General features: G+C 40.5%; 2 protein-coding genes across 4 annotated transcripts; one reads left to right on the top strand and one right to left on the bottom strand.

The window, feature by feature from the left end:
* Positions 1-924: 924 nt before the first annotated feature.
* Positions 925-10,459, bottom strand: ska1 (spindle and kinetochore associated complex subunit 1). Of its 3 annotated transcripts, none has more exons than XM_023290451.3 (7): positions 10,347-10,459; positions 6,386-6,471; positions 6,160-6,275; positions 5,791-5,885; positions 4,739-4,873; positions 2,870-3,039; positions 925-1,352 (listed from the first exon to the last, which is right to left on the bottom strand). In XM_023290451.3, exons 2-7 carry the CDS (start codon positions 6,465-6,467, stop codon positions 1,204-1,206), a joined length of 747 nt encoding a protein of 248 aa, XP_023146219.2. In that variant the 5' UTR covers positions 6,468-6,471; positions 10,347-10,459; the 3' UTR covers positions 925-1,203. The 3 variants fall into 3 exon arrangements, with proteins under 3 accessions (XP_023146219.2, XP_054863405.1, XP_035813223.2); XM_055007430.1 differs by lacking the exon at positions 10,347-10,459 and adding an exon at positions 10,178-10,340; XM_035957330.2 differs by lacking the exon at positions 10,347-10,459 and adding an exon at positions 10,012-10,312.
* A 1,101-nt stretch (positions 10,460-11,560) lies between these two features.
* Positions 11,561-16,355, top strand: LOC111581998 (uncharacterized). The gene is made up of 3 exons (XM_055009218.1): positions 11,561-11,747; positions 12,767-13,051; positions 15,153-16,355. Exons 1-3 carry the CDS (start codon positions 11,561-11,563, stop codon positions 15,803-15,805), a joined length of 1,125 nt encoding a protein of 374 aa, XP_054865193.1. The 3' UTR covers positions 15,806-16,355.
* The last annotated feature ends 566 nt before the right edge of the window (positions 16,356-16,921 follow it).

Below are 16,921 nucleotides of genomic sequence, written 5' to 3'. Positions count from 1 at the left end.
AACTTTGTGCACTTAACAGTTTAGGACATTTGAAAGTTTTCAGAAACTGAGCCATCACTTCACCCTGTCTCACAACAATGCTGGTGATACCTAGCAGTGTCAACTAATTTGAATTTGAATGTTAATGTTGTGGTCACGCTTTCTCATGAAGTAATTTGGGTGAGCATTTTGTTGGTGGTATTGAGAAAGCTGCAGTAGCAAAACTGAAATCTGAGGAGTCAGCCCGTTCTGAACAGACATGCTTTCAACAAGCACTGAATCAGTCACTGTATCACCAGGATTATTGATCAGAAAGGAGAAATGAATTTTGAAAACTCATCACAAGAAGCATACCATGGGCATATTATAAAGTGTAGCCTATATCACAGATACTGCAATTTCCTTAGTTCTGAGTGTCACTGAATGCTGTTAACTATTCACCTGAATTGTTTGTGATGTTTTATATGGTATTATTGTAAACTTTGTCTATTCAAACATATGGGCAGACATATTTCTGTGCCATTACGTTTGGTTCAGATGATGGTGTAAAACATAAAATTTGGTTGTCAGAAAGTATAATGGCCATCAATAAGGGGTTTTTGCAATGGCTTCATTTATGAAAATATTCAGAGCCCCAAATTGTACAAGCATACCTTGTTTCATGCTTTAATCCACATTTTTTTAAAAATATATTTACTCAGATATATTGTAAATGAAGCTTCCATACCTCAGTGTATTCCCAGTTTAAGTAAAAGCTGAGTCAATAATCCCCTGGACAATAACAGGTCCAGCAACATGTAATTGCAAAACCATTTTAGGAAATGCAATAATTGACAGTGGAACACTATGTCTCAGAAGGAATATAATGTAATTTCAGTGTAATTAAGCTTTTGAATAATTATAATTACATCATCAACAATGTGATACAAAACAGAAACAAATTACTTTATTTAGAATTTTATTGTAGTTTTATAGTACACCAAAACATACATACATTTGCCAGAGTAAGTGCACACGCAGATGGCAAATCAAAGCATATTCACACATAAATCTGATAAGTGGGGAGTCAATATAACTCATTTGACTAATCAAATCATAAGTAGTGTGACAGTGTACACAATGCATACAGCAGAAAATATACACATTTAGAAATATGCTGGCTTACTATGTTAGCTTCTTTATTTCTTCATTGTGCTAACGGAAAACTTATTTCATCTCGTTTTTTCACACTAGCATATAGCGAGTGAGCCCTCCCCCTCGGAGCTCCCGCAGGCGCTGACAGTGTCGCAGCATGTTCAGAATCCCTTGAAATCGTTTATCCACCTTCGTCTGGGTAAATTCACGAATGTCGTCCTCCACAATAAAATGTTGACCTGTAAGACATTTTAACACAGTGTGGTGTCTTTTTCTTTGTCCTCAAGCTTATCACCGGCAGTCTTCCATAGGAAACTGAGTATTTGTTTTTTAGTGTTATTAGAGTGGTGCCCCAAGATGCCAAAAGAAAAACAATACAGGGAAAACAATTTAAGTTCTACTGTATGATTTTTTTTATATGACTGAATATGGCTTGAGATCGTTCTCAAGTCATCAAAATTAGCATGTTTTAGTTTCACTTACATGTTGAACAGATATTTAACTTTCTGAACTCCAAACACTGTCACATTTGTCCTCTCTGTAGGCTCATTTTTAACTGCAATATAGTCATTTTCCAAATGCCAGCAGGTGTGACCAGTATTTAAGTACTTACATTTTCACAGCCTTAGCGCTTTTACACTACTCTGCACATCAGGTCAAAAAAGATTTCACTATGCTGAATGTACCTTCCTGAACTACTTGCTTCTGTGTATACCATTTTTGAACCATGCTGCATTTCTTTTAGTGATCAAGTACATTTTGCTTTGCTCTCAAGCTCTCTCTTTGCTTTGTGTAAACACAGCCTGCAGTTCACCTTAAAAGTCAGTGGATTTTGTTACAACTGCTGGTCATAGCTGAGTCACTAATGGAGGAACTCAGAATCTTTTGTTTATCTACAGGACCTAGTGCAAACACTATATTTTTGCTTTTGACCTTTTAAAGGTCCCATATGGTGTTGTGGTTGTTATAAACTTGTCAGTGTCAAGTAAAAGCTGTTAAGATATGAAGATGTTTACTGCCCTTTTAGACATCCACTCCATTATGTTAATCTGACAGTAGCTGAACATGTCAGCTTCTTGTCTGAATGTGTACTCGTCCTTTTACTGTACATGTCAAGCTGTTGCCCTATTAAGCTATAGACGTCTACTTCTGACATTCCTCAGGTCCCCCAATAAGAACTGAACACCTAACTAATCAGTAGTTGTTAAGCTAAAACTGTGACTGACAGCTCCGGTTGCCAATCAGTTTCACACAGGCAACGTGTTCTTCCTGAAATGGGGCAAGAACAGCAGCAGCTCATTTGTTTTAAGTGCAAAACTTCCAGTATAGCCCTGAAATGATGAAATGAACCCTTGTTGCAGTATTTTGAGCAGAAAAACTGAAAGACACATTGTAGTGACATGTGAGACTTTGATTAATTTGCTGAAAAAAGAAACAGTGTGGGAGCTTTAACGCTAATATTTGGTTAATTTTGGCAATGGAACCATGTATCACACATGATTAGTTCACGGACCATCAGAAGGTTGTGCATTACATGATTCTTTCTGTTGTTTTCACAGCTACAGTTCTGATAAATAGTGGAATGGAACTGTGGGATTTTATGCATCATGATTAGCTGATTGGACTACTACGTTTTCCTAATAAAGTTCACTAAACATTGTCTTATTAAATGAGTTGTGTACTGGTCATCCTCTGTGATATGCATTAATCACAAACAAATACAAATGTCCTTAGTGAAGTTTTGACTGCATGATACCTTTTGTGTCCTTGGTCTCCTGGTCCTTAAAGCGCTGGTGCAGCTTGCGTGCATGATTATTGAGAGTTTTCACTGACTGATGGAGAATCTTGTACTTGGCTGTTACAGCAGCGTTTATGCTGTGTACTGCAGCATTAAGCTGGTCATATGATACACGTCCTTTCATGTACCTGAGGGGGACACACACCAGAACATTAAGGTTTCATCTAATGATAATGGATGGATGGGTGGATGGATGGATGGATGGATGGCACTTGAAACTGAAATGGAAATCTAACCGCTGCTAAGAATTCTTGGATCTTTCCCAAAATATATTCATCCTCTAAATACCATTGTAATCCTGTGAAGTTTAAAAACCTCTGGTACACAGTCTCAGAACAGTCAAATATCCCCATCGCAACTGCCCTGCACCATATAGTTACAATAGATGTCTTGTTCTTGTCAAAAACTTTGATTTAAAAAAAAAAAAACAAGCTTTGACACATAATATCTGCTTGAATTTAGAGCTTAAACAAGATTCATTGTTGTGAGACAAGATCAAAAATTCTTGGTATGGACATATTGTTCTTACTTTCTTCTGTTATTTATACTACTCTTTTTATTGATGCCCTTTTTCCCAAAAGTTTGTTCTGCCCACTGGACAACATGTTTGATTGTCACAAAAATGTGTTCCACCTGGTCAATAAGGGACTGTTTGGTTGTTTGTCTGGTCAAACTGTCACATCCCAGGAAATAAATGTCTTTCTTGACTAAAATGCATTACACTCACAACCAAGTTTTGGAAGCGTTCTTGATATGGCCAAGAGTAAGGGTGGAAAAGCTACTCTTCCAGAGTCTGAGATTCGTGCACAGACCATTGCTCTTTGACATGCAGGAAAAACTCGTCAGCAGGTAGATCAGAACCTTGGTAGAAGTATCTGCTGGGTGCAGAAGTGGTGGCAAAGGTACAACAAAGGATAATCCTTCGAAGACTGGCCTTGCTCATGACGTCCGTTTGGCCTAAGTACAAATACCAAGGATCTGATAAGAAAGGCCAAGGGTAAAAGTCACCAGTCATGCCGGTGACTCAGTCAGAAGCTGAAAAGTCATGGAGAAGGTGTTTCTAAGCGCACTGTGCACCGCTATTTAACAGAAACATTGGGGCTGAAAGCTTACAAAAGGCAACGTACCCCACAACTCACCAAACTGCAAAAGGAGAAGAGACTGACTTTCACAAAGAAGTACATAACTCTGACTCCAAAAGACCAGGAGAACTGGATTTTCTCTGATGAGTGCCCTCTGTACTTATTTCTGACACCTGACAGCCAAAACAACCGTATCTATACAGATGATCGGGAAAAAGTACCATCTTCTGAGCAGTGACATTCAGTGTCCATAGTATGGTTTAAGGGGCTATGTCCGCTTCAGGTCTCTCAGAGCTGCAGATGATTCCTACCGGACCACTCTACAAAATCACTCAACAGAGGCCTGTACTCCTCCTTCCTGTCCATCTCTTATATGCTCTTATTCTACCTGACTTTCTGCGTAAGGAGGACTGGCCACTGAACTCCCTAACCTCAACCTAATTGAGAATTATTGGGGAATCCTGAACAGTCATCTATACCAGTCCACCACCGACCACCATGAAACAGCTCAACTCTAGGGCTGTGTGGGAGTGGAGGAAGATAGAACCATCCACACTCAAGAACCTCGTACATTCCATGCTTGAAAGACTGAAAGCCGTGAACAAAGTGAAAGAAGGAAATACTGGTTATTAAATACACTGATGATATTGCATATTCAGTCTTTGAGATTTGTTTTTCTGGGGAGAACAAACTTTTGGGACACGGTGTATGTCAATGCAGAATATCACTGTGGGACTATACTTACTGAGGGATGCCCTCAAACTCTGACATAGTGATGAACTCCATCTCTCTGACAAAGCTTTTTTTGGTCGTTTTAACATTTTCTGCTTGGGCTGGTTGAATATCTGCTGCTAAATTGTGGTTCATTCCAGGTTCATTTCTATTGAAAGAAAAGAGATCAGTCAGTCATTCAAAGGTGGAGGGCTGTTGTCTATGAGCAAAATATTACATGGTCAGATACTGTACCTGCATAGTCAAAACAAAAACAAGGAAAGAGCCAGGGAGGACCTGTGAAGGCAGCTTGTGCTCTTTGACAGGGAGAATAAGTTTTAATAAACAATGAAACACAGATCCACTAGTTATTCTGTTTTTGGCCCATTCGAAAGCGTTAATGAACTTCAGTAGGAGATGGAAACACTTTATTCTGAATAACAAGTTGTTTATTCTGAATAACAAGCTGACATTAAAAAATAATTGCAACTTTTAATTAGAATTTTTTTCTGAAGGCTTCTCTCCATTTTTCACTAGTAGACGGACAAAGTTTTGTCTGCTTCTTCTTTGAAGATTTTTGGTAGATGGCAAACAATTGGTTATGTTAATCTTTCCTGCTTCTTCTAACCCCCCTACCCCCCCACAGATCAGGAACATAAAGCCACATATGCCTGTAGAGAGGTGCAGGGAGGTAGACCCTATTTGGCCTTCCTATCTGGTAGCCGTTTTCTGTTTTTAGACGTGCTATATAAATTAACTTACAATAATAAGTTATAATAATCTTAAAGGTAAAGGGCGTGTCTGCCTCCTAAACCCAAACTGTGATCAGAGGTCAATTCACTGAGTTATGTTGACATTAAACTTAAAACTGACATCAAAGTGAGGGTCTTTATTACAGTGATTAATTCCTTCAACATATTCCAAATTACATATGCACTCTAATTGTCCAGTTGGTTCATATTGTCTAACTATTCCAAGGGTTTTCTAGGTTTATGTTTCATATTATATTCATTTTATTTTTGTACAGCATGCACAGTATTCAGTTTAAAAACATCAGGCAAACAAAGCATCCCCTGGTGTTCTCACCTGACCGTGTCCATCTTCCTGGGAAGGTGTGGAGGTATGTTGTCCTTCATGTGCTGCACATCCTCCAGATCCTTCTGCGATAGCTTCTCAAGTTCCTTGAACCAAACAAAAGGGTCACGTCAGTAAGACACAAGATAATACATTCACTATATATATTAACTCATGATGACTAATTTATATCTAACACATCCAAATAGGTTCATACTTAAAAAGAATGCTGAGCAATACTGGAGAGAAAAGCTCCAGGCGATTAATGCAAACTAACTATTGGCGGTGACTGATTATATCTGGTACACAAATAGAATTTAATGCAAAGCAGCTGTATGAAGTGCTGTTTTTATGCAAACAATACAAATCACAGGTCTCTACCTTCAGATGCTTAAGTTGCACTTTCTGTTGGCCAACACATTTTTCAAATTCCTCCAGAAGTCTCTCAAGTGCAAAGAGTTCTTGTCCAAGTTTCTTAATCTTATTTTGAGGCAATTCTAAACATGGAGAAGGAGAAAGGAACATGCAACTTTAGCTTTGTGTAATAACAAAACGGCAGAAAACAATGTGTTACCAGTCTGGTATCAAATAAATTACTGTGTCATACCAATAACTGACAGATCCAGCATACATTGTAAGGATGATATTTTGTCATGAATGTGTTGGCTGACGTCCTCCAGTTCATTCATTTTCCTGAAACAATGACATTTAATTTATTAAATGAATTAATTTACAATTGCATACTACGAAATTTATTGACCAAACTACACTAGATAAACTTTGGTCGAACAGAAGTAAATATATACTTAATATGTCAGATTAAATATAGTTAGATTAAAATGTACAATTACAAGCAACACTAATGAAAATGGATCATTCATAAAACCAAACTGTTAAATAAAAAGAATAAAAACCAGTATGAATGTTTTCATAAGACTCTTCAATTATGGCAAAAATACTAATCACAATTTTTTTGGTAGATATTGAGATCACAGGTATTCAACAAGATTGCTGACTGGCTTTGGAAACATTGTGCATCTACTGAACATTTTTTGAACAAAAACAACAGTGGCTTTCTACTTCCGACTGCACCCCAGCCCCGTGAGGAAAGGCTTGACATGGTGCCTGTCTGAGATCCACTGAAGTTCTGGCTGTATGCTGCATGTCTTGTCTGCGTAAAGTGTGTAGTTCAGCCTTGAGAAAATGTTTTTTTTCCCCACAGGGACACTGTCTTGCTTAGTAGTGATGTTGCCCATGCTGGAACTGTTTTGAATCTCATCAGAATTAATTCTCTGTATTTTTTTCTCTCTGCAGATGATCCCATAGAGCTTCTATAACATTCCAGTTTGGACTCTGGGCATGTTAATTCATTACTGTCATTGTTTTATCTTAATTTTCCACTTTTTTAACCCTAACCCTGGCTTTCAGAAAGAAGCTCAACTCTGGTGGGGAAGGATAGAACCATCCACACTCAAGAGCCTCACACATTCCATGCCTGAAAGACTGAAAGCCATGATCAGAGTGAAAGAAGGAAATACTGGTTATTGAATAAATTGATTATAATTCATATTCAGTCTTTGAGCTTTGTTTTTCTGGGGAGAACAAACTTTTAGGACATGGTGCACAGGTGATCTGTGATGTCTCTCCATTGTTTTACATGAATTCTCATGTAAATCAGCATCAGATCAGTTTGGCACTGTACGTAAACCAGGAGATCAAACTTGTCCTTCTCCAAATGACGTAAATAAAGAGCAAATACTGATTAAAAAAAGGCAAATACAATAATAAGTAATATAGAAAAACATTTTTTTTTAATGATCAGTCAGATGTTTAGACTGTCAGGGCTGAAACTTCTGTACAGATGTTATTTTAACAATCCTCACATCCCTTAGCAGAAATTTGGGTATTGCTAAATACTTGAAGAATGAAATCAGTTCAGTCTTTATTTACCAGAACTACATGTTGTCTGCAGTTTATGGTGTGTGATCTGAATGTGTTCCGCTTCTCTGATTATACATTAAAGTAAAATCTCTGTAAATCAACAAAAATGAAAAGTTTCTATCAAACATCATACTTTTGAGTCAACATCTAACCCACCCGTCAAACTCAAAGTGGAACAACTGTATTTGGCCCACAAGATAATATTTTATGTTTATCAGAACTGGCCAATTGATATATAGTATATGCAACATCACTGATACTACAATTACCATATTGCACTGCAATTGCTACGATGTTGTCACGTTAATCAAGGCCTGCAAGCGGCAGTTCCCACCGCCCTCCTATTGACCTATTCATCATGAACAGAATAAAGCTAACCTTTAAGAGTAATCTGTCACTTTACGGAACGCAAAGGGAGAAACACCACAGAGCTCCAGGATAAAAAGTCACTGTGAGATGGCGTTCCTATGTGACATCACAAACCACCTCAGTATGCTAAGGATCTGCAGGGTCTGAAGGACGCAAATGCACTTCATTGCATTTCATTCATGAAATGATGCTCCAGCTTGGCCTAGAAACTGCTCAAATGCTCTGCATGCTTGGTAGCACATACTTTTGCCAAGCAACTTTTCCTTGTGATGATGATGAACAAAACATCACACAGGTGTCGTCTTGCTGATACACACCTCCATTCTATCTGAGAATTTCCACAGCTCGGAATAAGACCCCAAACACTGATGAACTTGCAGCCATGAAAAGATGCCAAGTATCCAGCATGGGCATAACATGCTTAAATGTGACCTATATGTTTTCTTTTTGCAGTTTTCCCTTACAATCACAAGAATATAGACTGTTTGTAGCTATTTGTTTGAAATATATACACATTTTCAACAGGTTGATCATCAAAAATATTCTTATTTTGTGTGTTGAAGTTGTTACTGAAAAACAGTGGTTTCAGATTTTCATTGAAGAAAATATATTTTGGCTGTTTTGACTGACTGCAATATAACATTTTCATTGGAACTGACTGAGTGAAAAACTACTGATAGAGAGGAAGCCAAAAAAAAAAAAAAAACGAATGCCACTAATTCATTTAGTGGCATTTTTCATTTTTCATTTTAGGCATTTAATCATAGTTCATTTGAAATCTGACCTCTCCTTGGTTTATTTATTCTACAAACTACAATTATATAAGACGTATTGGGAGAAGTTAAGTTCATATTTCTGTATGAATAATTTGCCAAAATATGTCTGAAAAATATGGTCCGTTTGCATCTGTTTCTCAATAATTATTGGCCCAATTTTTAAATTCTGTGATTAAAATCCTATGTGATTGAGTTTGACACCCCTGATCTAAACCCATCAGCTGTGAGATCAGGTGGGAGCCAGATGTTTCCCATCATGCCCTGAGGCTGTGCAGCTGCTGGAGAGTAACCTCTTATCTTCTTTCACCTCATCTTCGATTCCTTTCCTCCACTCCTCTCAGTCCCTCTCAGCAGAGATTCCAGCGGAGGAATCACACAACCTCATCTCTGAGTGTCAGTTTAAAGCGACAAGGTTACACGTGGCCCAGGTGGATCACATGTCTGTTGTCTTATTATAACCTACCAATGTTCATGGTAACTTAGAATACACTACCATTCAAATGTTTGGGTTCACTTGGAAATGTCCTTATTTTTGAAAAAGACGCAGTTTTTTTTGCAATGAAGATAATATTAAATAAATCAGAAATCCAGTCCTGACATTGTTAATGTGGTAAATGACTATTCTAGCTGGAAACGGCTGACTTTTAATGGAATATCTACATAAGGGCACAGAGGCCCATTTCTAGCAACCATCACTCCTGTGTTCTAATGGTACACTGTGTTAGCTAATGGTGCTGGAAGGCTAATTGATGATTAGAAAACCCTTGTGCAATTATGTTAGCACTTGAATAAAAGTATGAGTTTTCATGGAAAACATGAAATTGCCTGGGTGGCCCCAAACTTTTGAACGGTCGTGTATATTTTACTTATAATTTAAGTCACAGCACGGTAGAATATGACGAGAATGTAGAGATGTCATACATTTTTATTTAACACACGTGTACAGTGTGAAGTATAACATAGAAAGGCTGATATATATTAATACTGACTATCATACACACACATCTGTCCGTCCTGTTCACATGGTTTGTTTATTCCAGCTGTTTCGCGATGCGGAAAAAGACTTCACTGAGGACACTATGAGGATCCACCTTCACTCAGAGCTCCTAACCGTCATCCTCGTTATGTTTTTTAAGAAAGTACACACCCATTGTTATGATGCACGACGAGCAATTTGCGGGTCACGGGCCGGAGGACCGACAATCAAGGAGTCGAGGAACCTTAAATGAAATGATATTAGCCTGAACTGCGGTCCTGTCTCCAACAATGCACAGGTCTCGATCTCACGATATTAAGTTGAACAGAAACTTAACCCGCATGCATTGTGCGTCGAATCTGCGCTGGTCTCACTCATCTCGAATGCGCGGAGTGACAGATTCGTTGAACGTGGCTATTGAGGCCTATTGAAAAACAGGGACGTCTTTTACACTCGCCTGTTTGAGTATTTCGGTAACCGAAAAAGTTCTACCGGAGGTCACTTACTAACAGTCTCCGTTCGGTCGCTCCTTCTGTTAGGCTGCTTCCCGCTTTACTTCAAATGATACTCCAGTCACTGCAGACGTCACGACACGTCAAGGCCAGCGCAGGCGCGGTGTCATTGCTGCCTTCAAAGACTGTAGGAAACATCACAATTTACAATGTTGAACGCCTCAGTTCCGGTGCCGCCGCCTGCTACTGCCAGCATTCCTTGTGGTTATCAGTGGAATCTAAGAAGTCTGATTGTATTGAAGTCTATGAGAAGAGTTTCTGGTCTCAGTCACAAGTTTCAAGACTTTTTGATTTCATTTAGTAAATTTTGGTGCCATTTAAAATAAAACAGACGATAAAGCAAGGTATGTGTTAGGGCTGGGATGTCAAAGTCATCTTAGTTCAGGGGCCACATATGGCCCAATTTGATCGTAAGTGGGCCGGATTACAGTTTTTCTGAGTCGCTTTGGTACATTTCTCAGATCAGAATTGAAATTCTCAAAACTATTTGTTCAATCTTCACATCATTGTGACACTTGTGCACGTCAAAAAAGCAGTTTCTCATTTCTTTGAATAAGTTGCAAATGCTTTGGTACATCCATGCAAATCATTATGTGCAATTCTCTGCTGTTTCATACATTATCAGTTGCTTAGGTCATGTTGATCAAAATGTATTATAATGGGTCTCTGTTGAATAGTCTCACCCCCCACAACATTTAGGCATTAGTTCATTGCATAAGTCTTTCCATGCAAAATGGTTGAATAAGTTGTCATAATATGTCAAGGATGTTTCTATACATTTCCATTAGACTTTTTTTCAAAATCTGTCCTGGATTGGTAAATCGCTTCCAGGTGATTCTTGATTTTCTCTACCAAAGGCAATTGTGTGAAGGGTTAGGTTTTTCTGAAATTGGTGAGATACATTGTGAAGGGCGCCACTAATGCTTTATTTTTATAAACCGGAAGTGTTTTATTGTGAAGGCGTCTAACCGGAACTGTACTACGTTGTGTTACAATATTGACTGTTACAAAAAAAAATGAAACTGCAAGTTCATGTTGCTCCATTCAATAAAGTTGAAGAGTAATGTTCCACAAAGACATCCAAGCCTCTGTCATGATTCAAGAGGCTTTCACTACATAACATTTTTGGTGCCGAAACCCGGGAAGTAAGGACTTAATGAACTTTTTCGAACAACGTGAACAGCTAACGGCTCTGGCTAGCAGTCGTCATGACGGAGGGACTGGAGCGGTTGAAGAGGAAGTGGGGGATTATCCACGCCACTACGACCAAGCTGTTAACCCGCCTAGAGGAGGAGGTGGGCAAGGAGAGACCAGATACGAACAAAATACTTGAGTTCCTGACAATTTTATCATCGAAGGAGGAAAGTTTATTGGACTTGGACAACGGCATAGAAGGTGAGACGCCCACAGATGATCTGGACACGGAGATTACAAACACACTGGATTGCATGGACCGGATTCTCACATGGAAGGTTTGCGCCACCACCATCATCGGGTCACAGGAGGCATCCGCACGAAATCCCAAACTGCAGGGGGCAGTGTATCGCAAACACACGTCTACCTAGTCTACTCTAGTAATAAACTAGAGAAGAAGAAGTCTGCTTCCAAACTACAGGGGGCAGTCTATCTCAAACACACATCTACCTGGTCTACTCTGGTACTAAACTAGAGAAGAAGTTTGCCATTGTTTACACCACTTACAACACGGCATTTTACCAAATAAAAACATTTCAGAAGTTAGTTTTAATTTCACACCATGAATTGTTCATAACCCGGTTACCACGGTGATCTCTGTGTGATGAATCGTATAAGTGCACGTATTTCTAGACTTCAGCAACGAGTAGGTCCTGGCCCTCTGCCATGTTTTCCCACGCGGCTCCGTCCGCATTGGTGAGAAAAATGTAGAGGTGCATGGAGCGGAAATTTTCCGCACGGAAACGCTGCTCGAGGGGGCGTGGGCACGAAAATGACGTAATTTTTCCGCACGGAGCCGCACGGACCCTTCGGATGCGGCAAGTATAAAACAAGCTTTAGGGACCCCCCGACAGTGCGCGTGAGCGATGTAAGCAGCGGTTAACTTATATCACAGTCCAGACAAACTGTTAAACTGCCCAAGCTAATGATAACAAAGTACAATGGTGAAATAAGCCAGTGGGAGGAATTCTGGTCACAGTATGAAACAGCTATTCACAGAAATGATGCACTATGCAAGACGGACAAGTTTACTTACCTCAGATCCTACCTGACTGGAACAGCTGCTAGAACTATTGCAGGGCTTACTATGACAGATGCTAACTACGATGCTGCAATAGAGTTACTCCAGAGCCGCTTTGTGAGAAAGGACATTGTGATAAGTGCCCATATGTCCAAACTACTGAACTTAACGCCTGTTAAAAGATCTTCTGATGTTGCAGCCTTGAGGCACTTGTATGATGAATGTGAGATCCAGATACGCAGTTTGGAGTCCCTTGGAGTACAGAGTGACACCTACGGCTGCCTGCTGTGTCCAGTGCTACTACAGCTCATTCCAGAGGACATTGCACTTGCCTACACCCACCAGCCAAACTCAACCAACGAATGGAAGGTGCCGGAGTTGATTCAGTTTCTGCAAAACAAGGTGCAAAGCAGAGAACAGGCACTTCAGCTTACCAGACCAGGCCACGCTTCAAAAGACCCTAGCCCGCAACACAAGCATGTGGGTAAGCCATCCTATGCCTTGGATAAACCCAGAAACTGGAGCATCCCATCAGCGACCGCTTTGCACACAGACAGCGCCGTGCCTCGGACCTGTGTGTATTGTGACAGTAGTGACCACAAACCAGAGACCTGTCCCGAACATACAGTAGGTGCATGCAAGGATAAACTGAGAAAACTTGGATGGTGTTATGTCTGCTTAGGCCCAAAACACATAGTAAAATTCTGCAGAATGAAGGTTTTGTGCAGCTTATGCAACTGTAAACACCACTTGTCAGTTTGTGAGCAGTCTGAAGCTAAGCCAGATATTGACACTACCAATAACAATGGAAATACAGAGACTGTGTTGTCTTCAGTGACAAGTCCTGTAAAGGTTAAGACAATACTCAGAACACAGTACTGCTTCAGACAGTTAAGACATGGATTGTAGGGCCAAAGGAGAGAAAGATAACTCGCTGTCTTTTAGATGGAGGCAGCCAGCATAGTTTCATTCACAGAAGCATTGTCAGAGCCTTGGGACTGCCAGTTGTAAGGCAAGAGACACCAAACCTTCATGTTTTTGGTTCCACCACTTATGTAACAGAAAAACGTAATGTGAGAGTTGAGCTTGAGACTATGTGGAACACTGAACAAAGACTTGAGATAGAAGCTGTAGAGACTCCTCAGGTGTGTACTGCTGTGATAAAAGTTCCAAGCGAGCCTATTCAAGCAGAAATAAAGAAAAGAGGGTTGTGACTTGCAGACTTTCCACTAGAGGGTGCTAATGACCAAGAGTTGCAGGTGTTAATAGGAGCAGACTACTACTGGCAAGCAGTTACTGGTTAAGTCCAAAGGGTCACAAATTCACTAGTGGCAGTTGAAAGTATTTTTGGATGGGCTTTACAGGGTCCAGTGACTACCTCCAGTGTAACAGACACCACTTGCATGCACATTAGTTTGACTGAAGACACCTAGATCTCCAAGCAGTTACATGCATTCTGGGAAGCGGAGTCCTTGGGCATTGCAAACAAACAGGAAGAGAGTCCAGAGGACTCAGACATCCTACAAGGCTTTGAACGGACAACAACATTTGAAAATGGACGCTACCAAGTTGAGTTACCATGGCGATCTGACAAACTCCATCTTCCAGACAACTTTAGGGTAGCAAAGAGATGCTTTGAGAGCCTTATGAGAAAACCGAAAACTGAGGCAACCTTGTATGCAAGGTACAACAACTTAATACAGGACTACCTGCAGCAAGGGATCTGTGAGCAGGTTTCAGAGGACAAAACACTGACAGAGAAGCAAGAGACTGTAAAATATTACATGCCGCATCACACTGTTGTAAGAGAGGACAAAGCCACAACTAAACTCAGAGCGGTATTGGATGCATCCTCACATGATGAAGACAGCCCATCCCTAAATGACTGTTTACACACTGGGCCTAACTTAAACCCAAACCTGCTAGATGTGCTCATTAAGTTCAGATTCCATGAGATAGCTTTCACTGCTGATATAACCAAGGCGTTTCTTCAGATTTACCTAGCAAAAAAGGACAAAGATGCTGTTAGGTTCCTGTGGCTGCACGGAACCTCAACCAAGGACTGCAGAAATGAGGTACGCGTTCTGAGAATGAACAGAGTTGTTTTCGGAGTGTCTCCCAGTCCATTCTCGCTCGCTGCCACCATAAGAAAACATCTCAAACAGTTTGAACAGAACAACCAAAGGCAGTACAGACACTCAGTGAACCTCTGTATGTAGATGATTTTATTTCAAGCTCACCTACTGTGCAGGAAGCTCTACATGTGACAACCGCGGCAAAGGACATTCTATCTCAGGCCGGCATGAGCCTATGCAAATGGGTTACCAACTCATCTGACCTGAGAGACATGTAGAAAGAGACTGGAGTAGAGCTCACTAGAGAAACAAAGTCCTGTAGAAATGTGCTCAAGGTGCTAGGACTCATTTGGAGACCAGAGAGAGATGATTTTGTGTTTGATCAAAAGGGACTAATGCACATTTTGAAGAACAAGGAAAACACAAAGTGTACTACAGACATCAGACTGCATATTTGACCCCATTGTGTTTCTCACTCCCTTACTGTCAGAGTGAAGTGCCTTTTCCAAGAAATGTGGGAGAGAGGGCTCAGTTGGGATGAACCATTACCCACTGATTTGACTGAGAAATGGGAACAGTGGTGTTCAGAGCTACCACTGATCCACCTGGTGGCTATTCCCAGGTGGTACCACATCGAGACAGAGCAAGAGTCACACACTGTAAAGTTACATGTCTACTGTGATGCAAGTGAAAAGGCTTACAGTGCTGTGGCATATCTACAAGGACAAAACAAACAAGCAGAGACTGTTACCAGTTTTGTGGCCTCTAAGTCGCGAGTTGCACCACTGAAGAAAATGACATTACCTCGCTTGGAGCTTATGGGTGCACTTATTGGAGCAAGATTAGGACACAGTCTTCTCAAACCACTGAACATGGAGAAGAACCAGCTCAACATGTGGATGGACTCGATGATCACTCTTCACTGGATCCGCAGCTCAGCCCAGCGGTGGAAACCATTCGTGGCCAACAGAGTGACTGAAATACAAGGGCTCACGAACCCAGACTCGTGGTCCCACTGTGCTGGCGAAATGAACCCTGCTGACTTGCCCACACGAGGTCAGCATGCACAGAGCCTCATCGAGAGCCAGCTGTGGTGGAGTGGACCCACTTCACTGTCCACATCTGAAAAGGAACTGGACATTGATAATGACTGTGGTGAATGAGGTAAACACTGAACTGAAATGTAAATATCAGACTGTTGTACAACTCACTAGCACTGAACAAACTGAACCTCTGTTAAAGTTAGAGAAGTACAGCAGGCTTAAGACTGTGTTAAGAATCACTGCATGGGTAAATCGGTTTGTGACTAACACAAGGTCCAGTCAGAAGGTTCCGGGAGAGTTAAATGCAGAAGAGCTCATTGCAGCTGAAATGTACTGGATAAAGGTTACACAAGAGAGTTGTTTTAGTTCTGAAATATCACAGTTAAGGTCAAAACAAAATGTGAAAAGAGACTCTAAAATCAAAGACTTGAAACCATTCTTAGATGAAAATGGTCTACTAAGTGTTGGGGGAAGACTACAGAACTCACAAGTATTCTGAGCTATTGGTTCAGTCATGTCATGAAAGGGTGATGCATTCTGGTGTAAGAGACACATTGATTCAAGTCAGAGAACATTACTGGATTTGAGAGGGAGACAGCTTGTAAAACGCATTGTTTCAGGTTGTTACATTTGCACAAAACTAAAGGTTAAAGCAGCACAGCAGATTACTGCTCCTTTACCACGTGACAGAGTAACTGAGTCACCTCCCTTTGAAGTTACTGGTGTAGATTTCGCGGGACCCTTGTATGTTAAAACTAAGGGGCAGCAAGTAAAAGCATACATTGCACTGTTTACATGTGCAGTAACAAGAGCAGTACATTTGGAGTTGGTTTCAGATCAGACAACAGAGAACTTCCTACTGGCCTTAAAGAGATTCATTGCAAGACGAGGGCTATTTAGGATCATTTACTCTGATAATGCTATAACATTTAAAAGAGCAGACAAGGATTTAAAGGAGTTATGGCAAACTATTAAGGGGTCAGAGCTCACAGAGTTTTGACTGAAAAGGGGATCACCTGGAAGTTCATTGCTGAGCGGGCAGCTTGGTGGGGGGGCTTCTGGGAAAGGCTTGTGAGATCTGTAAAAACATGCTTAAAGAGGGTACTGGGGAAAGCATTATTGAACTTTGAGGAACTCACAACTGTACTTACTGAGGTTGAGGCAGTGTTGAATTCTAGGCCTCTGTCTTATGTACATAGTGATGCATTAGAGCCCCAGCCACTTACCCCTTCTCAC

This window comes from Amphiprion ocellaris, chromosome 3 (genome assembly GCF_022539595.1).
Source record: "Amphiprion ocellaris isolate individual 3 ecotype Okinawa chromosome 3, ASM2253959v1, whole genome shotgun sequence".
In the NCBI taxonomy this organism is placed as follows: Eukaryota; Metazoa; Chordata; class Actinopteri; family Pomacentridae; genus Amphiprion; species Amphiprion ocellaris.
The sequence above is the reverse complement of the archived record's forward strand: the minus strand, read 5'-3'. Positions and strand labels throughout refer to the sequence as shown.

Coding starts and splice junctions, on each gene's coding strand:
- LOC111581998 (XM_055009218.1), top strand. CDS start 11,561: ATGACGGAGGGACTGGAGCGGTTGAAGAGGAAGTGGGGGATTATCCAC. Junction 11,748..12,766: donor CTTGGACAACGGCATAGAAG/GTGAGACGCCCA, acceptor CTGATGTTGCAG/CCTTGAGGCACTTGTATGAT. Junction 13,052..15,152: donor CCCGCAACACAAGCATGTGG/GTAAGCCATCCT, acceptor GCCTTTTCCAAG/AAATGTGGGAGAGAGGGCTC.
- ska1 (XM_055007430.1), bottom strand. CDS start 10,218: ATGAGTGAGACCAGCGCAGATTCGACGCACAATGCATGCGG. Junction 4,874..5,790: donor AGGAAGATGGACACGGTCAG/GTGAGAACACCA, acceptor TTCTTTCAATAG/AAATGAACCTGGAATGAACC. Junction 3,040..4,738: donor GAGTTTGAGGGCATCCCTCA/GTAAGTATAGTC, acceptor TGTCCCCCTCAG/GTACATGAAAGGACGTGTAT.